Raw genomic sequence first — 22,094 nt, forward strand, 5'->3', positions numbered from 1 at the left:
AGAAGACGCAGAGTCCGCGCGGGTGTCCATCGAAAGAGCCGTGCCGCCGACATCTCCCGACCAGTCTCCTTACCCGCCGCAGCCCCGGGGCCCATCTCCGAGTGACGAGAGACAAACATCCACGACGTCCAAACAGTCGACTGTGTCTAGATAATTCTAGTTCCTAGGTGTAAGTTTATTTTATGTATAAAATGAACGGGTTTTTGTGAGATTCTTGTCATCCGTGTCTCCTCCACCACACCCACACGCGTTCGACCCTAGATCATTCTGACGCGGGATTAACGATTCCCCCCGGAAGTCGGCCAACTTACAATAACTAATAAAATTTTGACGAAAGTAACGTAGTTAACGTTTACCGAATTAAATCGAACGTGGCCGAAAAGACCGGTACCATCGGGGGCGCGGATCCCCGGACGGTAATTAACGTATTTCGGATTACGCCAAAGGCCGTAATTATTTAAGAGCGATATATCGGCGGCGCCTTCTCCGTCGTATATAAAAACTGACCACGTCCGAACTCCGCTTAATTAAAAACACCTACTACCCGTAGTTACCAGTTATTTACCCTCGTTTTTTATTCGACGTGTGTGGGAAAAACGGGCGAAATTTTCCTTTCTTCTACCTTTTACCTTAACGCCCACCCCGACGGTCCGGACATTCGGACGCTTAAAATACCAACGTCGCTCGGCCCGAAAATTAAACCGGCCGTAATCTTCGTTCCGGTCTCGGACCGTGTTCGAGTAGCGTAAAATTAGTTTTCCACCGCGCGGGGCCCGTCTATTTTTAACGGAAACGGAAAAAACTAAGTTAAACCACGACTTACGTTCCTTTCGTACCCCTTCGATTCTATCCTATCGCCCCACTCCCTACGGCAAAAACTATTAAACTCGCGCGTTTCTTTAAACTCCGTCTTCTTAAACCTCCGGTCCGTAGACCCAGCCTTGGTCCGAACCGGCGCTAATATATTTATTTGTAACTGTGGCGCCATTCCAACGCTTATAATATAAAAGTTTTTAAAAACCCGCTAACTGCAATCTCGGCGTATTAAGTAACGCTGCCAATAAAAACTCGTACTCGCCGAACGTAACGTCGAATACGGGGCGGTTCGGGCCATTTCCGCCGGAAACCCGTGACTTAGTCCAACGTCGATAATATAAACTGAAATTGAAGTAACTCGGATTTGGCTTCTTCGCGGTCGAAATCTAAGACCCGCCGCCGTAAATAAAACACACTTTTGCTAAAATAACACTGGCTTTATTATTGCGAAACCGTCGATTCTTTCGTTGCGGTTTTACGTTTCTTCCGGACGTCGCAATTCAGACCGGGGGTAACTTGACCCCTCCTATGGTGGAATGCGCCATTTGGTCCATGGCCAGTCTCTCCGATACGAAAGCCGACAGAATTTGCTGAAGGTGTCGGGTTACGTAAATAAGGAATACGGAAGAGTTAAAATAGGGAAAGGGGTGAGAAAAATACCTTAGTTTTGGGCGGAGGTCCCCACGGAGTGAAGACGTACTGCCAGTGAGGGATTCCCAAATGCACCAGAGCCAGCCGCAGGTAGGAGGAGAAGTCCGGAGACAGATAATGCCATTCCAAGGCCCGGTCTAGGAACCAGACGGAAGGGGTGGCGGCGTTTTCTGCGGAAAAAGAGTACAAAGTCTTCCGATGGGATTATAAGTGGCGCCGGACGTAGGCTATTGATATTGCCCGGCGGAAAATCGGAATTACAAACATTTGTTGGACGAAAAACGCGGCCGGTGGCTTTTGGAAAACGATTAAAGCCTCGCCGACTTCGAAAATCCCCAAGAATTTTAAATGGTCCGCGTTTTGCGCCGAAAAAGAATTAATTACGTAGACGTTAACGTCTCTCGCCTTCCGGAGAAACAAATAGAAAAGTGGTCGCCTACCGAGAATATTTTTTACCTCCTTCTCCGGACGTTAAAAAAAAAGACGAAAGACGGCGGGCCACTTACCGACTTTTCCGGGATAAACCAGGCAGACTTTGCCGCTTCCTTGACAGGGGTCCAGTAGAAAGGCCTTACACTTGTTCTTGAATTTGGGTTTGGAAGGAATTCCACCGTCGCATTCTAAAAGTAAGAACGGAAACGTCATTTCCTCCGCTTACGTCTTACCTCGCGCGCAGCAAAAAGTAGGCGTCCGGAAACCGCCAAAATCCCCTTTTACCCCGGCCCCCTAAGCGTCGGGCGCCGCGATAAAACTGGCGGGAAAAGGCGGAGAAAAGAAACCCGCGGAATCGTTTATCCTTTTTTTCCCGGCCGCGGTATAATTTACGTAACCCTCCGAAAAATAAGACGGGGCGGAATTCTCGGCCGGCCGGGGGAACCCCTTACACGCGCTAGGAGGGGTACGGAAAGGAAATTTGTTTATATTTCGTTATAATATCCGCGGAGGAATATAGTTAGAGAATAGCGTAATGTTTTACCACCCGATTTACAAAGTGCCGGTTCTTAAGCGCTTTTACTTCGCCGACGTATACGCGAGGAGGGAAAGTACAGTGGAACCCCGGTTAACGAACTTAATCCGTTCATTAACCGAAGCAATTCTTCCCATAGAAATTAATGCAAATGCAATCAACCCGTTCTAGTCTCCGAAATTTTTGTCATTTTATTTGTAATATACAGTAATTTTCTTTGATGAAAATGTAAGAAAACGTAGTGTCTATCGTTACAGCATGAAATATGTAAACTTTGTTTAATAAACTAGCACTGTACATACCTTCGTTTGTTGCAGTTGGTGGCAGAAAAGTGAAGATATACGAACCTTAATGCTTAGAAGGGAAATCCCCTCCAAAAAATAACGGGTAGCCCTTCATCGGAAGATTCTTCGAGTCGAGGTCTCTTTCGGTAAAAAAAACCCACCAGTGGCTAAGCGGTTTTCGTACCTCGAACACGGGGAGTTCGTTCGTGGTTCGCACCTCGCTCAGACGGGCTGGCCACGCGGAGTTTTCCAGGTTTTCTCCTCGTCAGTAACACCTAAGTAGGGGCCAATTTCCCTTAAAAACACCTCCCAGAAGACATTCCCCTAGGCAGATCGCCCAAGTGTCGCGTTGCCATAACTTAACAAACTCTTTCCGTAAGGAACAAGAAATTGATCTAAAGTTGATTGTCTTACTATTTTCAAAATTTTTCTGAGATGCAATAGCGCATTGTCGTTTTCTATTGCCACTATGACTTTTTTCTTTCTTGGATGCCATATTGATTAAATATATAAATCACAAAACTGAAAAAACAAGTACTGTATAGCACAAACACTCGGAAAAGCAATGCTTAACATCAACTAAAATTTGACACAAAATACCGTTACGTTCGTTATCCGAGACAAAATTTCTGCAAAATAAAAGTCCGTTAACCGATTTGGTCGTTAACCAGGACGTTCGTTAACCGGGGTTCCACTGTATCGGAACGGTGTCAAATTTGACCCTTCGAGTATTTTGCCAATCTCCACGTTTCTAAACCTCTCGAATGCAAAAAAGTCAAAAAACTTCCGTCCGTACGTACGCGTGCGCTGGTTTTGGCTTAATATCTCGGGAAGAATTTGGTACACGAGGGGCATGGACGCTATTAACTTTCGTTGGCCAAAGATGGCCGGGGGGAAGTAAGAGGGAGTCGACGCCCGGTATCCGCAGCCAAATCGGACGTTATACGTTGTTAGTCTTTACAAGATTTTTGCCAAACCCGCCGCTACCCTGGAAATTAAGTTTTTTGCTATTGGATAATAATTAAAATACAGTGGGTGATCGGATAACGAACGTAATCCGTTCCAAGACTTTGTTCGCGATCCCATCGCCCACCGTATAGACAATTTTTATAACAGACGGCGCCACGCACAATTTTATTTATGGTGGTTAAAAATATAAAAGTTATTTGGTGAATAAAATGCGATTCTTGGCGCAACGTTACGGCCACCGTCGGAGGTGAGGGGGACTCACCTTTGTCGTCGGCGTCGGAGTCGCTCTCCAGATCCACCAAAGTGGGCAGTTCGGAGTGGAGGCAGTTCTGCTTGGGGGTGATTCGCCTGAGTTTGGCCAGAGAGTTGATTTCCAGCGCCCCTCCCGGCATCGACTCGTCTGCCAGAAACGACATTACCGGAAAAGGTTTCTTATTAGTAAAGGACTGTTGCGGCGGAAGAGACGCCTTTATCGCGCGATTTCTCACCTTTGGTTTTGACGTTCCATTTTAACTGGAGCCCGTCGGTGGCCGAGTAGAAGCTTTTGGCGTCGTCGGGAAGACAGCAGTTGTGACGCTGGAAAGAAAGCGCCGGTTACTATCGACGGCAGCGGGTGTAAAGCCGCGCACATTTTATTTCCTTTCGTTCTTCTCCTCGTCCTAACTTAAATGCGGCAAATCTCCCATTAACCCCGGCGCCGTGCCGGGAGTGCCCTTTCTGACCCGCCAAAATAAAATATGATATTTTGGTTTATACTTAAGTGTATATATTTTTATCGTCTCTATTCATTTTTTTCCCTTATCTGTATTTTAATCCATTGTTTCCGGCGTTATTTTCGGGGTGATACTCCCTGGAAAGAAAAGGAAATTGTCTGGCGACATTTCCTCTTGTATATACAAAATAAATAAATAAATAAAAACTAGCCGGGAAACCGTCCCGGGTCCGTCGATTCGTTAACGGACAAAAAATGCACCCAGAGGTTTACGGACGACGCTGGCCGCTACCAAACGCGTCTTCCCCCAGCGGGAGGGGCACCCTAAAACCTATAAAAACCATATATAGATACGTATTAAAACCTGGTATAGGCGTATAACTAAAAGACCGATGCACCCAGACTAACGCTAAACCTATTTAAAACCGCGTATATATCTATATATAAAACCGTATAAAATACCCATTTTAAGGTAATGTATACCTATATATATTACCTTAAAATACTATACAATAAGGTATAGTTGGCGCCCCATTAAAACATACCTATAACTAAGTTAAACCGGAACCTAAAACAATATACCGTATATCTAGGCGCCATAAACCCTTAAAAATCGATAGAAAACACCCGGGTTATATATACCAACTCCTAAAAGCATTTTACGTACGGCGTACCCTGGAAAATTTGGGGACCGACGGGGACGAGAAGGCGGTCGGTCCCCCGTCACCCGAAGAGACCCGGACCGAGAAACTAGCGGTAGCCACGTAACCAGTCGTCCGCCGCCAATAAAAGACAACCGCCGCCTCCCGCCACATTTTCCGGTACAAATCCGCTTCCGCCGACAGAAAGTAATTTCCTATCGGTCGATTTCTTACCCTTCCGCCTTCTCGTACCGGTTCCGGAAATTCGGAAAGGTCGGGTAGTCTTTGGCCGGCGGAAGATGGCGTTCCGTAGGCGTACGGTGCCAAACTGCGAGGAAACCGCCGTCGTAGTTTGCCGGGTCGATGGGCGGTAGTGGCCCACGGGTGGGAAACGGAGTTTTAGCCTGGCGGAAAAGGCGGACAGACCGACGGGACGAGAAGCGACACCGGACAAACGGCTATTTAAGTTTATAGTTTTGTTCGGCGCGAAAAAGCGCCACTCACCTGTTCCCAGGAGGCCAGGGCGGAGGCGTCCACCGGTTCTTTTTCCATCACCGTCACCGCCTGGACCGTCGGCAGATGTTCTGAAACGAGTAAGAACGACGTTTCTTAAGACCCGTTCTACTTCCGGCTCCAATCGGCGCCCCCAGGCCTCACCTCCCGTCCGCCGCGGGAATTAAAACTGGCGCCCTGGGCCACTTGGCGATAAAAGCTTCTTATTAATTAATAGTCCGCATATTTTTAATTTTTCGGTCAGCCTCCCGATGGATAGAAAACTGCGTGGCCACGTAATTTATAAAGCCGGAACGTAAAGCGTAGCCTACGCTGCCGACCCACAAATGGTTATAACGCCGCAGAAAAAGTAAATTCTCCGGTAAATACCACTTTAAAACTTAATACCGTACCGGGCGTTGGTATTTCGCTTATTCGGCAACGTTTGTCCGGTCGAACGCCACGTATATTAAAACATTGGTATATTGCCGGGTCTTTTAATTAAAATAAGTGGCCTAACTTCCGAGTTTTGGCGCGGTTAATAGGGGTCCCCCGCCAATAAGCTTTCTTTAGCCCGTCTGGCTTCTTAGCGGCTCTCGCCTCCCTCGGACTTCTCGTCGATCCGACTCCCTTTTGGATGTTAACCCGGGGCGGAATGCGCGCAATTTGAAAACGACGGAATAGGGAGGTTGGAGAGACGGCGGCCGTAAATTAAAACGAAAGATCGACGAATGGTGTTTGGCCGCCGTCGGTACCGTCGTTAACCGTAATCGACACCGATATTTTATCGTTCTCTTCGACGCATTAAACTAATAGCCAGACGGCGGCCGAGTTTTCGTCGGTAGAACGTCAACGTCAACGTCGAACGCCGCTATCTCGTAAGCGGCGACGTTGACGTAAGTCGACGTTGACGTTGACGTTCTACCGACGAAAACTCGGCCGCCGTCTGGCCAATATCGAAAACTAGCGGACCGGCCCGGCGTTGATGGGAAAAAAGTAACGATAGCCGAGAATAAGATTATTACCTTATAGTCCATTCTACCCGTTCTCGCCCGGTGCGAGAATTAGGTTCACCTTCTTCCGAAATACATTAGAGAATTTTTATACGGATTAAAAATATGTTGCATTTCCCGCAAATCCGCATGTAAAAAGGTACGGTAGAAGCCGAGTCCTTCGGGATAATCCTCCACCCTCGCCCTCTCCTCCGCGGGAAGATTTTCCAAAAATCCCTTCTTAGCGCGCATTCTCGCCACCTACCCTAACCGCCTACCAAATTTTAGGGAAGTATAACGTTAAATTCGATATGGCCCGGTATAAACGCCTCCTCGTCCGCTTCCGGTATACGGGAACGCGCGCCCGACGGTGTTTGGGAGGACCGGACGACGTCCGGTATGGAACCGGAAGTTGCCGACGTTTCGTAACTAATTCGGCTAAAAGTTACTTGGGCGTTTCTGAGTGGTAAGCGTGGCGAAGAGTAGCCATCCACGGAATTTCCAATAGTAACGCTACGAAGCGACCGGAAGACGATAAAAAACTAGCGAGGAATTTAAAGAGCCGGAGGATCCGAAGGAGGATTTCAAAAAGAAAAGACGGGCGACAGACAGAAAACTCCCGATTTTGCCCAGGTTAAAAATTCTGCCCGCCGGTGGACTTTAGAAATTCGGCTTGGTATAACTTCGACTTATTGAGCGGAAGAAACTTGTGCCGAATTAATAAGACTGGCCAGCGTCAAATTTAAACCGACTTATAGAACATTAAGCTTAGATATAGTTTCCGCTTACCGTACTGTACCGTACGGTATCCCTCCATCGAATTCGGCCAAATAGCCCGAATATTCGATAAAATATTGTTATTGTAATTGTGAGAGTCGAACTTAGTGGAATAAATTGTTAAATATTTTTTTTACGAAAAACAGTTTAGAGAAATAAACAACAAACCGATATTTAAAAAGAACATTAAACTTTTTTCCCACCAACTTAATTTCGTGTCGAGGAACATACGTCCCATGTGTCACCCGGAATCTACGAAAAGACCAAAGAAAACGACTATTGGACGGAGGCGGTGGGAAAAACCCAAAGACCACCCCCTTTATAAAAACCAGGGGTCGATGCGTAAGAGTCAGTCTCCGGAGTTTGGTGTGAACTGTGGATTTACGTGAACGGATTAGCCGCTACCCGGAACTATTCTAATCGCCGCCTAAAGAAATATCAACGTTCGAAAGAACTTTGTTCCACACAGAGACTCCAGGAGTAAACGACTATTTGCCAACTTATATCGAGGTATTTATCCTCGCGCCAATTAAATGTCAACTCTCTCTCATAAATACGGGTAATCGGGAAAGAAGTAGATATGTTAACTGAATCGATTGTATATAGCTTAAATAGAACAATAGACAATTTATAGAGTGTAATTCCTCTGATTCTCTCTTTACGCCTCCATCTCGGAACTAAGAGTCCACATACGCGAAATTCGAACGTAACGGTCTCTGCGTCTACCCAGAAGACGCAGTGGTGTCAGTCCTGATAAATTTGTCGTTGCCGTCTTCGCCCACGCAATGTTCACCCTTCGGTCCTGTGGTGCCGAAGCATACGGGCCCTTCGGCATTGTCACGTAATGATTATTTAAAGTAGGAAATGGATTTTTTAGGCCATCGGGCGCTATTAGCGCGAAAACGGCCAGAGGCCCAAAATTAGCGGCATTACGTATGGCGGACTTAGATAAAAACCGGCGAAATTAAATGGTACGTAGATGATTTATGACAAAAATTCTGTTCGCCAGTTAGACCGAGATACAAAATTTGAGCGCCAATTAGAAAATAATAATAGAATATAACGATTCTAAGATAAGAAAATAACGTAAACGCGTGAAAAAGAATGTAATGTTAAAAACAATCGACTATAAATCCTATTGTCCGCTATACAGTCGACCCCCTGTAACGCTGTCGATTATTCCGTTTTATACGAATTCCGTGTTGTACGAGTCACTTAGATTTTACAAATACGCGAGCCGTTGGCGGCCCGGCACAGCTATTTCTAAAATCTAAGCGACTCGTACAACACGGAATTCGTATAAAACGGAATAATCGACAGCCTTACAGGGGGTCGACCGTATATAAAAAAGAACAAGTTTGTTACGGCTCGGACCAAAATTTGGACAAAAACCACAGACTTAAAAGAACAAACTTGGACTAAATTATAAATTCTCCACGGGTTTCCGGATAAACTGTTAAACGACTGGATAAAAAATACAACGAAAATAAATATACAGTGGTGCCTCGTACAGTACTTCCAATCTAATTCGCTCCGGGAAGTCGTTCGAACTCCGAATCAAGTTTTCCCATTAGAAATAACGGAAAGTTAATTAAATTCAAATACGAAACCGTAAATAAAATACGTAAATACCCAACGATAAGATGGAAATTGCATTTAATTAATGGTCGCGCCCCGACTCGGCATCTTAACGTATAAATGTGATTTAATTATAACAGTGGTAAAATGTAAGTAACATATTACAGAAAATGCCAGACTATCCTTTGTTCAGAATCTTACTTTAAACCGTTTACTTGACATTTTATTTGAATACAATAAAGTTATAATAGCCATGTTGGGAGCGAAGTTTTAAAGGCGAAAACGCGTACGTCGGACGTTCGGCGCCGCTTTCCCGTCAGGCTAGAAGTTCGACGACGGTGTTCGGACAGTCGGCGGAATGACGCTCGACATTCCAAATACCATTGTCAAACTTCTAGGCTTACGGGAAAGCGGCGCCGAGCGTCCGACGTACGCGTTTTCGCCTTTAAAACTTCGCTCCCAACCTGGCTATTGTCTTCCGATAAAAAGCCTATCGGGCATATTACGCTTGGCGACTTTCGAAAAGGCATAACGATAAAAACAATCGTAATGCGTAAGGGGAAAATGTTGCTAAACTTCGAACGCGTCCAATACGATTTCGGAAATTCCGTTCGAAAAAGTTTTGCACTAAAGGGTACAGAAAGTAAGGGGCGCACAAAAGCTGTCGGCGTAAAATGACTGTAGAAAGAAATTGTTAAAAACGACGAATAACGCGCGCGTGTATAACCAAACACACTAAAAATAAAGAGGAAAAAAAGAGCTGTAAACGTATAAGCATTATACAAGAGCGTTCGAAGTTAGAGACAAAAGTACGAGGTAGCGCCGTAATTTATAACGTGACAAACCAGAAAAAATAAACAATTACATGTTACGGGCTAAATTGTACTTGTAGGAGAAAGTATATTACGCGGGAGAAATCAACGGCCGTTACCAGTAACCGACGAGAGCACCGGGCGGCCGTAAGATTAAAATATGGTCGGTATCCGCGGGTAATAAGTAGCGAAGAAAACTAAAGGCGTTATCGACAGATATAGTATAAAAATTGCGTATAGAGAAAAAGATTTATACGCGAGAAGATTCGAACAAGGCGCGACGATAATCCAATGTAGAAATGGCATTAATTTAAATAACGGAATGGATATCGACCACGCACCGTACTTAACTATAAAAAGTGTAGTAGACACCAGGCAGTATAGCGAGTAAAGCGCTTTGTAGTAACGCGTCCGAGTGTTGCGGCCATCGTTATCGTTCTCCGGTAAAAGATTTTATAATTTTAAGAAATATTTGTGTATTTTTAAAAACTCGTTGTCCGAAGAGGGATCGAAACAATTTTGACAACGCATTGCCCAACCAAGGTATAAAAAGAGTCTCCGACCGAAACGAATTAAGGAAAAGGACGGGTTAAATCATTAGTCCGAAATTAACGGGAAGAAGGTTCGGCACAAAGACGGAATGTCAGGATTAAGAAAACTTCCGCCGTTCCCTAGCGTCTAGCTCTTCCACGCCCTCACCCCTGGGAAATACGGCGGGATAACGATCGAGAACTACCGGAGTAAACGAAAAGGACAAACTTTTATTTAAAACTAGCGGACCAGCCCGGCGTTGCTCGGACAAAAAGCCACGATAGTCGACATTAAGATTATTACGTTATAGCCTTTCGAGAATTAGGCCCCCTCTTCCGAGACTAATTAGAGAATTTTAGATATCCGCTTATAACCATAATTAAGACTGGCCGAGCGACGAATAACGAACGTTTTCCTAACCCTTTCCGGGTTTACTTAATTCGAAAAACGAGCCGCATCTTCCCGACTCATTCGTAAATACCAATTCCGACATTAAGACCGACAGTTCGAATAAAGACAACTGTTGGGAGACTAAAAATGATTTACACATGTAAGATTAACGGTAACAAAAAGACAGCTTTATTTTCACATCCGATCAGTTCGAAAGCAACAGAGCGAGTGGTCACCAGATGGACACGCGCTTACGTAACGGTCGTACGTTTTGTCACCCCTCTGACACCTGACCAAAGTTCACACATTTCGATGATAAATTGCAGGGTGGGACAAGTTCCACCAGACTGCTACAAACAATTGCTGCAACGACTTACGCGCGTGCGCTCCCCGCGCCAAGGGGACCGGAGGACGCCTGGGGTGGCGAGTGAACAAACCGTCCCGGGACGGGAAAGGCAATCCATTTTCGTGACGGAGACAAAAGAATCGCCATCCAAACGAGGTAAAGACTAACTATAGCCTCACCGCCAGAATAATATCGTAGCGCGATCGAACGTTACCACTTGGAATCGCGTATGGTTTCATAGGTGGCGTATTCGTTTCCGGCCAACCTTCGTTTATAAAGCCACGCTCCGTTTCGCTTACTATTCGTCTTAACCGACGGTTTCGTTCGACTCCGCGGTGGGAATTTCGAAAAATCCCTTCTTAGCCTACAAATTTCCACTTCCGACTCGTAATGGTTGGGGCTCCGCGCTTATTATCATTATCAATAGGCTTACCATAGAATTTTTTTCTGAAATTTTGAGAAAATTAGCCTACTGGGACAAGTAGCCGCCATTGAAAAGGCTAAATAAAGTAGTTAAAAGCAATTTTTAATAACTGAACTTGCGGCGGTCGGCAACACTGCGCCTGACCACCGTCCCCAACCCGTGCGACGTCAGAGGTCGAGGTTCACTCTTTTTGGGTCGACGTGCTCAGGTTCGGACGCTCATCCCCACTGTCCGACCTTTGTCTACAGGATCGGCGTTGTTCTAACCATCTGTACATAGATTTGTGATTATCGGTAAATAAACGACATTCGGATCCTTCTTTCAACCCTAGAATGTATAGCTGGACGTCACGACGATCCCGTTCGCGGATGCGATCGGATTGAGCGATCTGAGTAACTTCAATTATTTAGAGGAAACATTAATGGTCCCCTCAAACTAAACGCGTCTTATTATTAATACTTATCGCTAGCGCCAACTTTGTCGTTTAAATCGGTACATTTAAAATATGACAATAGGTTGGAGGAAGTGGCTTTACGTTTCGCACATTTCAAACAATTTTTAATGTTCGAACGCCCACCACGGGTTACCGAAAATTCCGAAAAGCGCAGTTGGCGCCATCGCGGACATTTTTTCGCTCCATTTCTTTTCGGCATTTCAGAGATTAAAAGTACTTAGATGTAGATACGAAATATTTAGACGGGCAACGGCGAGTGTAGCGGAAGGGCGAGTGCTTTTAAAATTTTACCAAATAACCGGGACGTCTGGTAAGCCTAATTATCCACCCATCTCCATTATAAGATTAACCCGGCGGTCGCCATTCGTCTCCGACAGAGGGCGCCACGCACTCTATACCCAAGACGATAAATTTCCGTTTCCGTCTCCGGAGACGGAATTTCTGGCTTTCTTTTGGTTTAAACGGCCGACCAAAGGGAACGACCCGAGTCCGTAATTCTAGGGAAAAGCCCAACTCCGGGTTCCTTCCTAAGGTACGACTCGGTCCGCGTCCGCGGTGTCGGCCATTTTTAGACGATTTCGACGGCGACTAACGACTAACCACCGATCGATTAAGTCTGGGATATTCCGGTCGGCCATCGATTAGCTAATCCAAACGAAACGCATTTCGTATCTACGTATAATTGTATTTACCCCGTTGGCAACGCCACAAAACTCTTTCGCTCTGGGATTTCTATCGGTAATAAAGCCCGTGGTTAACTCGGCGGAACGTAAAGTTTCTTCCACCACAATTTTAAATAACAATAAGTAACGGGCGCCAAAGGAGACGATAAAACCACCGCTTACGTCGGTGGCTACGGAAACGAAAGTGGGTCGGCGGACTTCTTTAATTCGATTATTTTCGGCTATCTTACCATACGATCGACCGCGATAATAAGCGCGGAGGCGTCGAAAGTGGAAATTTGGTACGCTAAGAAGGGATTTTCGAAATACCCCCGCGGGGAGAGGGGGGTTAACCATTACCCCGTACTATTTTACGCCTCTTTTTTCATTTATGCCGGACAACGAACGTATGTTTAGACCCTGCTAAAAATTCTCTAGTTAGTCTCGGAAGAGGGGGACCGGATTCTCGCCCTGGATGAAAAGGATAAGATGGGCCGTAATCTAATAATATTCGTCTCGGCTCTCGTGGCTTTTTGTCCGCTAGTTAATTAAATAGTTGGAGAAATAAATTAAAAATTGCAATTTTTATACGAAAATATTGCCACCGGCGCGTAGCAATTCTATCCCGTTACAACGAATATTTTTGTACAAAGGATGGTTGTTTTCGGTAGAATTTATAGAAATTACTTTAATTATACGCGGGTTACATCCGGGAGATTATCGGAGCGCGGTTTTCCAATCGGACAAAATGGCCTAGCGGCCCGCCTTCTGCCGGGCTATTAGTCGTCGGTTAGGCGCCAGCCTGGAAAAATCACTCGACTAACGTTAAAATGGCGCGGACCAAATGAAACGTCGGACTCACCCAGGTACTTGGCCACGCCCAGCGTGACGTTGTCGACGAAGGAGAACAGATCCAACAGCCCGGCCGCTCTCTCCGACATGACTGCCGCCTCGGCCGGCCGTTTACGCTCCTGGCGCCCCCGCGCGGTTATTTTCCGTTGGCTTTTATTCGTCTGGACCCAGTCTTTTTTCTTTCCCGTCGGCCGACAACCGCTATTCCGGACGGGTCCGGGATTATTTATTTATTCGAGTCTCCGTCCGTCGGCAGCAATTTCCGGCTTCGAAGACGCCGCCTCTAGGCCTATGGCCGCCATCCCTTTCCGTCGGGTATCGAGTAATTACCGCGGCTCGGCGGCTCGGTCCGGAATCGATCCATCGATCCGTCCGTTCGTCGCCCGCGGAAATTTAATAAACGGGTCTCCGGTCGGGGCGCCGCCCGGTCGCGCCAAAGCGCGTCGGGACGCAAAATGGCGGAGGCCCGAACGAACGCGGACCGGGGAGGGGGACCTCCGCTCTTCCGATATTTATCACCCAACGGCTACGGCGTCCGTTCCGCCGTTAAAACCCGCGGAAGTCGACTTCCGCTCCTCTCCCTCTTCCCGGGAGGACCGGTCTCCGGGAGAAGAAAGAGAAGCGGAGGAGAAGGCCGGAGACCGGAGGGACCCGTTACGGGAGAAAGAGCGGAGTTGGTCTCTTCCGTCGGTGGCCTCCCCGGGAAAAACCCGGGAGTCGGCGCCTGCGCGGAAGGCGGCGGGCGGCCGTGGTCGGCCACCTCGGATCCAGAGCCGAGTGGCCGTCGGAGCGCGCGGACGTCGGCCCCAGGGTGGAATGTAGCGTAGAGGCCATGAAGAAGCGGGCCGCTCCATCGGACGACGGACCCTCCGCCGGGGCCGTTCCGGACGGTGAGTGCCTCTTTTTCTCTCGCCGAAGGGTGGGGCGGAAAGCGCCACCCTTCCACTTCCTTCTCGTCCGGCGCCAAACCATCTTTCTTTCGTCCTTCCGGGTAGTCCGGAAGCGGCCGCGGCGGCGTCCGAGTGCGGGGTGCGGGGGGCGGAAGGACGGACGACGCCTTCCCGCCTCCCGTCGGCCGGAACGGCGGCGAGCATCGGGCGCGCGAAGAGAGAAGCGAAAGGGGCGGGCCGCGCGTCCGTCGAAGCCGAAATCTTTCCGGGCCGGAACGGACGAAGCTCCGACTCCCGCCCGCTCCGCTGGCCGGGTTCCTTTCCGGGAGCGAGTAGAAATGGCTTTCGGACGCCGAGGTAGTTTCCGAAGGAAAATAGAGAAAGGGCGTTTTTGTATCCTTCTCCGCGGAAGGGCGACTGGGGCAGCGCATTTGTACGCGAAGAGAGGAGAGCGGCGTCCGGATCGATGGGAGGGAAGGAGAAACGCCGGGCGTCCGGCGTTAATTAAAGAACCCGACGTCCGGGAAAGGGCAATTTCCTCCCCACCGTTGCCGGCCACGGTTTTTCCGGCGCAAACGGTGGCCGGAAAGGGCAGTTTCGGCGTAATTTCTCCGGTAGAAGTGGCGCTTCCTTCGGTCGTCGGCCGCGGAAATTTCCCCGATCGATATTATTACCGTTTTCGCCGCCCGGGGGGGGGGGAATGTCTCCTTCCTTCCCCGGCACTGGTGGTCCGGCCGAGGAGGAATGAAGAGAAATGGCGGGGTGAAAGGGAGAAAAGGACACTTTGGCAAATTTCTGGGAATTTTAAAAAAGGACGCGTTTAGAAAGGCGCAATGGTCTTACTACCGCGCCGTATTAAACCGTTGGTAGTGGTTATCCGGGCCGGCGGCCGTCGTCGCCGCCCGATCGATGGGGCCTATTCTTCCCGTCGTAGGCGTTTTTTATTGGCGGGATGGAATTCGAAAGTTTAGGAAAATGCGGGAAAGGAGACGGTCGGTTGCTACGGTTTATTTATTGTAAAATATATTTTATCGATTTTAGTAGTGTCTCGCCCCCGTACGTCGCGCTTTTCCCACAACTCCCTTCCGAAGAAGACTTTTAAATCGAAATGGCCAGTCGCGTTATTCCAATTTGAAAATTTCTCTCCGAAAGCGGTTGGCTAGACGACCGGCACCGCTCGGTGGCTAACGAGGAAAGTACGATGTACGGGGGCGATTACCTACTAATTTCCAGTGGATGGCAATCATTTAAATTAGCGGCCCGGCGTTGTTTAGCGCGAAAACCGTTCCGAACCGAGCATGGCGCAGTCGTCCCGGTGATTGAGATGGCCGAATTCGCACCCGCACGCGTTACGCCAAATACGACCGCGGAGGTCCCAGCCGGTTACAGCGGGGATTCCCCACTACCCCGGGGTTCCGCCATAAAACCGTCGATTCTAGCCACGTACGAATGCGCCGATGCGCATTTGTTCTGATCTCGGAAAGTATAAAAACTAGAAAATCATCGAAAAAGTTATAAATACCATCATTAAATACGCTTTAAATGAATTAATGTCCCATCATCTGTAGCGTGTCGGTGCGCCAAGGTAGGACTCGTAGCGCTTTTAGTATCGGAGACAAGGAATTTCCAAGAAAAACGTATCGAGTACTTGGGAATGTTTCTAGTGACGGAGACTGGGAAGGCCGTACAAAATCCGGAATTAACATTAGCGCCCGGTACTGTATTACACCATATCTAACCAACCTGGCGCTAAATCGCTTATCGCTTTGGGATTTTCCGTAACGTTAATGACCGAAGATATACTGTCTTCTGCCGTATTACGTACTGTACTGTACGGTGGAAAAATAGTTACCGGTGTCTGGGCTAATCGACGGACAGACAGGATAAAGAGGATCCGGATTGCCGAGTGGTCTTTATTCCCATTCGCTAAAACAACTCGTACGACGGGCCGTACGCGATAAATATTTGTTGGGCGTACACCCGAATTCGGACTTTTGGACCGTCGAAACCGCGGCAAATATTTTCAGAGTTTTCTTTGTCGGTAAATCTCGCGTGACTCCCGGCGGAGGGGAGGGGGTGAGAAGCGCGGCCGTACTAAAAGACGATTGGTTTTTTGACAGTGACGACCTCGACTCTGGTGGGCATCTGCGTAGGAGGATTGCTGTTCGTGGTGTCCGTGGCCGTGGTGGCTTACTTCTGCTACAAGAAGAGGGGCGAGCGACTGGGATACAAACCGCGTTCGGATCCGGAGAAGAACGCCCCCGACAAGCCCCTGGTGCCCAGAAAGCCGTCGGCGGTCAAGAGTCCCAACGGAGGTCCCGCCAGACCCGTTCTGAGGAAGAGCTCGGCACCGCCGGGTCCCGGAAACTTTCCCCCCGGGAGGCGCTGTCCTCCGGAGGACGGAGAGACCGAGAAGCGTGACCCCTGCAAAAACCCGGGACGAAACACGGAGGCCAAGCGGACGACGTCGTTTTCGGAGAACGAGAAGGACCGGAACGGAGAGAAGGACAACAGGGAGACGGAGAGGGAGGAGAACGAAAAGAACAAACTGGGCAAACTGCACTTCGAGTTGAAGTACGACGCCGAGAAGAACTCTCTGCTGGTGACCATCTGCAAGTGCACCGACCTTCCTCCCAAAGACCGGAACGCCGGCACCTGCGACCCCTACGTCAAACTGCAGCTGCTGCCCGAGAAGCAGTACCGAGTCAAGACCAGGGTGCTGAGGAAGACCGTCGACCCCGTCTACGGCGAAGACTTCACCTTTTACGGAATCGGCGCCGGTCAGCTGCGGGCCCTGACGCTGCATTTCGTGGTGCTAGGTTTCGACCGCTATTCCAGGGACGACGTCATCGGCGAGGTGGTCCGTCCCCTGTCCGAGGTGGAGATGGAGAAACTGAAGAAGCGCACCTCCTTCTGCGAAGAGATCGCGCCCAGAAATTGGAAGGTAAGTCTCCGTCGACCGGCGAGAGATTGGCGGCCCTTTTTAATTTCTCCTTCTTTCAGTTGAGGGCCCAAGGTCACGGGGAGCTGCTGGTGTCGCTGTGCCACCAACCCGCCTCCAACAGGTTGACCGTGGTGGTGCTGAAAGCGCGAAACTTGCCGAAATTGGACGTCGCGGGACTGTGCGGTAAGTGGGCGGTAGAGGCGACCCCGGGCGCTCGCGCCGACCAGCGATAACCTGCCAATCGTTTCAGATCCCTACGTGAAAATATATCTGCTGTACAACAACCAGCGCATCGCCAAGAAGAAGACCCACGTCAAGAAGCGCACCGTCAATCCGGTGTTCAACGAGTCCTTTCTGTTCGAGGTGCCCTTCAACGAGGGACTGAGCCACGTGGGTCTGGAGTTTCTGCTACTGGACTGGGACCGCGTGACCAAGAACGAGGTGATCGGCAGGCTGGAGATGGGGCGCGGAGCCTCGGGCTCCGCCCTGGACCATTGGCTGGAGGCGTGCTCGTCGCCCAGGAGACAGATCGCCCAGTGGCACAAACTGGGGGAGTGACGCGCACGCTGTACGCACCGCCTTTCTTCACCGTCGGCCTTCGAACCTTCGGGATCCATCCGCCAACGTTTCGGTTTGGCTCGGGCGCGGAAGCCGGCTTCCGTCGTCCGTCGGAAAATGCGGAAGGAAGAGGGCGCCCCGGAAGTCCGTTTCCCCGCGGTCCCCCGAGCGGCCGACCCTCACCGGTTTCCGAGCGCCCGAACGGAGTTTTCCGTAAACGCCGGGCGCGGCGCGCGAGCTAAAGTCTGGAGACCGCGGGGGCGGTCGGAGATTTTTCGCCAACCGTTTTGGCAGCGAAATCCGTCGGGCCCCGGAGGCGCGGAGCAGAATTTTTCGTCTAGATCTACTTTTGCCGGAATAAAGGCCGAGTACGTAAATAACCAGTGAATTGGGAGAAAGAAACCGCCCAGCCCGGTGTTATTTATTTTTTTTAAACTTTCCGTTGTCAATAATTGTTTCGTACGTAAAAAGTGGAAACCTTTCCTCCATAAATTACTTCGAACCACGTTCAGTTATTAAGGAATGGATAAGGAAGTTTTGGCATAACTGCGAGCTTCGTTACACCTTATTTTCCAAGTTTTAACATCCGATGCGCTTAAACGCAACCTACCGGCTAATAATAGGACGGTTTAAAACCTTACCAGAGGTTCTGCCACCGGCCGTTTTAAGCCCGGGCCGCGGGCCGAACAAAGACTTTGCTGTCGGCTCCGGCGCCGATGGCCCGATTCCTTTAGCCAAACGGGGCGGCGGGGAATTTTCCGGGCCGGACCCCAAGCCGTTATTGGAAACGACCGGCGCCGCCTGGCCGTCCTCCGCCTCGCGCGGCGGGCGCGCTCGACGTCGACGTCTCACTACCCGAAGTCCTTCTCGGTGGACGCCGCGTTCTCCGTACGTAACTATCCGGACGCGTCTTTCCGAATTCTCCCCGTTCCCCCTCCTCTTCCTCTCCGTTAACCGGCGGCCGGACGGCGGACCGAGTGCCGGGCCCGGTCGAATCGGATCCCGCGCGGACGCTTTCGTACGCGAGTGTTAAACGTTAAGAAATAAAAGCCAACGTATCGTGGAATCTCGCCCTTGTCGTAAGTCTTAAAGCCCGGATCCGCGGCGCGGCCTCCGTGGATGGTGTTATCACGTTCTAATAAAGATGTTTTAGTATGTTTATCGCGCCTGGTCGTCTTTCTTTCCCTCCGCTAAACAGGAAGGCGGATCGACAAGCCTTCCGTTTCCCCGCGCGCGGACAACTCCCGCCGGTCGGCGGGAAAAGGCGCTTCTGGCGTTTAACTGGCTGCCGGAAGGGGAAGGAAAATAATTAAAAAGCAGAAAATCGCCTCCTTAACGTCTTTCGGCCCGGTTTACCCACCGCTTTTCTTTCCTCGGTAATTTCGCCCACCTGTCGATTGGGAAAAGGGATGGGTCTCTCCCGGACCGCGGCGGCGGGCCGGGAGAGTTCCCGGTGGAAAGGCGGATCGGCCGCCTCCCGCGTCGCGTAAAGAAAATACGGCGCGAAATCGATTATGCCAATTAATTCGGACGCGCCGCGCGGGGAAAGAACAAAACAATAACTTTAAGATTTCTTCGTTAATTTTTCGCCCATAAAATACTCCGGCAACATTTAAAACCGCGCCGTCCGTTAGCGTATTTTATTATTAAAACTTTTTATATTTTTAGTTATTATAAAAGGTCAAAAAGTTTAATTTCCGGGGTAGGACGGGTTTTATAAAAAAGACTAAACGCTAATAACCGAGAAAACGGCCGTTGAGTCGCGCCCTTTAATGGAGATTTAATCGCATCCGTCCGTGGCGGCCGAATTTGACAAATCTTCCGGCAAAAGAACGGGAGTTATTTAACTGGGAAGGGGGCGAAGAAGTTACCACTGCGGGAAAACGACGGCGTAAGGAAGGCTTTTCTGCGGGCGCCGCCGTTACTCCGGTCAAAATGCTATGGAATGAAAAAGAATCGAAGGTTAAGAACACGCCGACGACGGTAGACCGCCTATCCCCATTAATCTTAAGGTTTTTCGGTTTTACGCCAGTGGCTACGCGGCGATAATTTTCGGTTAAGCCGGAACTTATCGTTGGGTTTAGCTTATTTTACGCTTTAACCATTGGCCAATGGCGCCCGCCAAGGATTTCCCCAAACTTCGGCAACCGGGAAGCGACGTAAATAGATACCGTCTGCGTAACGTTTTTATTTTATATTCGTGGCTTAAATAAAATAAAAATCGGTATCGACGTAGCGTAATATCTTATAATACGACGGAGACGGGCGGATAATATTAATAACGACGACGGTTTATAATAGGCGATATACGAAAGTCCTTAATTATACGAATCTACTTTATTTTTAGAAAAAGTATGGCGAACGACGGTAGATTGGTAATTTACGATATAAAATATATAAAGTAGAATTTTCCATACGGAGACGATTGGCGAATAACCAATAGATTTTAATTGGGCGGTATTTATCGTCGGCCGCGTATAACGAATTATTTTAGTTTAATAAATAACCGTAATAATATATAAGCGCTAGGCGGTAGAAACGTTTAATATTCTATCAACGTACATATTATATACGGTATCGATCCGTTTCTTAGTAATAACTTCCGTACGTTACTAAGACTGGGCTTAGGCTATATCCGCGCCATCCAATAAGCTCCTCTTAATACCCGAAACCATAGGCTTAATCCGATTTTCGGATACGTTCGAACGACGATGGAAGGGAAAAACGCCGGAGTAGAAAATCGAAAGAAGGACCGGCCAATGGCGGAAAAGACGGAAGTAGAAGAATCCATCTCCCTCTAACGCAGAAAATAACGCGTTTTATTATATCGAACGTACGACGAAAAGACTACCCGTCGGTAGTTACGAAAAGTTGCCTACTTTATTCCGCTAAAAGCGCGCATGGATGGTTTTTATGCGGCCTACGGAAACGGGAGAAGAAACGAAACCGTAATCGAAATGGAGAAATTTCATTTTAATTAAAGAATGTGGCGACGTAATAGAAAAATAATAAATCGTTTTATAACGTTTACGCTTAAACTCTTTGGTTTAAAAAAGAAAAAAATTCTTTTTATTCTTTTTACTTTTCCTCCGTTATATGTAACGGGGAGAAGTAAAGACCAGTCGCGCTACGACACGCCGCCCGGCTTAACGCCCGTTCGACGTAACGCGGTCCGCTCCCAGCCTAAAATAAAGCTAGAAATTTCCGCCCGTTTAATTTATGGCGGCATTTTATCCATTCGTACGTAATACCATCGTTGGCCGATAGGAAAAAGTAACGCGTCTCGTACGCCTAAAGATTTTCTTTCCAACTCGGAATTCACCGTCCGTCCGTCCAAAAACAAAGTTCCTTTTTGTTTTATTACTTACATTATTCGGATTAAAAAACTGTTTATAACCATACTCTTGTATAAAAAAAAGGCCTGTACGTAAATTACACAAGTTTCCATAGTTTATTAATAATAAATAAAGGTATATTATATGTCGAGTCGAATAGTTTTTTAATTGTCTAAGTATTTAGAAGGCGTTATGGTAAATATTTATTAGAAAAACCTCGATAAAACGTAAGCGCGATACCTATACTCGTAATAGTTTAACTTTTCGATAAAAGCATTAAGAAAACAAAACGATAATTTATATAAAGGTCGTTAAAGTAAGTAAAACCTTAACTGTTCAAAAACACCTTCGATGATAATCTTAAACGTACGTAACGTTTAATATCTTATAATATAATCGAAATGGGTCGAAATTCCCCCCGCGGGGAGAGAGGACTAAGGCTCGGCCGGTATCGTACTATTTTAGATGCGGTTTTTTGCCTTTTCGCAGGAAATCAAACGTATTTTTAGACAACGTAAAAATTCTCTAATTAATCTCGGAAGAGGAAGACACCCGGGTAAGACGGGCTATAATCTAATAATGTTAATCCGCGCTATCCTTACTTTTTGCCCCAGCCGGGTCGGGCTCGTCCGCTAGTAATTAAATAAAATATCGCCGGTGGAAAAAACTGGTTTTGCCAGTGTACTTCGAAGCTTCGATCGTAATTACCGGGTTTAAACGCTGTATTTTTACAAAATGATTACTTTTTCTCGGCCATCGGTAACCAGTCGACGTAAAATTAATCGTATATTATCGTTCGACGTAACGATATAGGCCGCCGGTAGCCGTTCGCCCACAATTTTATACCGCCGAACGATTATCGGCGGCGGGTGGGGCCGTTTTACGTAGTATTATCGAAACAAATATATATAGGAAGAAGGTGGTATTACGGAACCCCTCCGTTTCGAACCGTAGCGGATTGTGGCCGGACCGCGCTAGGCAGACGACCGTAGCCAGGGAAAAACCGTTTCGCTCGGG

At 48.2% G+C, this 22,094-nt stretch overlaps 2 protein-coding genes across 3 annotated transcripts; one reads left to right on the forward strand and one right to left on the reverse strand.

Annotated features, from left to right (window-relative positions):
* Window positions 1–222: 222 nt before the first annotated feature.
* LOC111626904 (tubulin polyglutamylase complex subunit 2-like) lies at window positions 223–13,793 on the reverse strand. 2 transcript variants are annotated; one of them, XM_023370429.1, is made up of 7 exons: window positions 13,361–13,793; window positions 5,545–5,624; window positions 4,176–4,263; window positions 3,950–4,087; window positions 1,976–2,087; window positions 1,477–1,642; window positions 223–1,406 (listed from the first exon to the last, which is right to left on the reverse strand). In XM_023370429.1, the coding sequence occupies exons 1-7, from the start codon at window positions 13,437–13,439 to the stop codon at window positions 1,317–1,319; spliced, it is 753 nt and encodes a 250-aa protein (XP_023226197.1). In that variant the 5' UTR covers window positions 13,440–13,793; the 3' UTR covers window positions 223–1,316. The 2 variants fall into 2 exon arrangements, with proteins under 2 accessions (XP_023226197.1, XP_023226198.1); XM_023370430.1 differs by having other exon boundaries at window positions 229–1,406; window positions 1,477–1,637; window positions 1,974–2,087; window positions 13,361–13,775.
* Window positions 13,794–13,845: 52 nt separating this feature from the next.
* LOC111626903 (synaptotagmin-4-like) lies at window positions 13,846–20,011 on the forward strand. Its single transcript, XM_023370428.1, has 4 exons — window positions 13,846–14,240; window positions 16,361–17,184; window positions 17,244–17,367; window positions 17,435–20,011. Exons 1-4 carry the CDS (start codon window positions 14,183–14,185, stop codon window positions 17,740–17,742), a joined length of 1,314 nt encoding a protein of 437 aa, XP_023226196.1. The 5' UTR covers window positions 13,846–14,182; the 3' UTR covers window positions 17,743–20,011.
* Window positions 20,012–22,094: the final 2,083 nt, after the last annotated feature.

This window comes from Centruroides sculpturatus, unplaced genomic scaffold, assembly GCF_000671375.1.
Source record: "Centruroides sculpturatus isolate CEXI.00-Female unplaced genomic scaffold, Cexi_2.0 scaffold328, whole genome shotgun sequence".
In the NCBI taxonomy this organism is placed as follows: Eukaryota; Metazoa; Arthropoda; class Arachnida; order Scorpiones; family Buthidae; genus Centruroides; species Centruroides sculpturatus.

Coding starts and splice junctions, on each gene's coding strand:
- LOC111626904 (XM_023370429.1), bottom strand. CDS start 13,439: ATGTCGGAGAGAGCGGCCGGGCTGTTGGATCTGTTCTCCTTCGTCGAC. Junction 5,625..13,360: donor GGGCGTGGCCAAGTACCTGG/GTGAGTCCGACG, acceptor TACTCGTTTCAG/AACATCTGCCGACGGTCCAG. Junction 4,264..5,544: donor CCCTGGCCTCCTGGGAACAG/GTGAGTGGCGCT, acceptor CTTTCTTTCCAG/CGTCACAACTGCTGTCTTCC.
- LOC111626903 (XM_023370428.1), top strand. CDS start 14,183: ATGAAGAAGCGGGCCGCTCCATCGGACGACGGACCCTCCGCCGGGGCC. Junction 14,241..16,360: donor CGCCGGGGCCGTTCCGGACG/GTGAGTGCCTCT, acceptor GTTTTTTGACAG/TGACGACCTCGACTCTGGTG. Junction 17,368..17,434: donor GGACGTCGCGGGACTGTGCG/GTAAGTGGGCGG, acceptor CAATCGTTTCAG/ATCCCTACGTGAAAATATAT.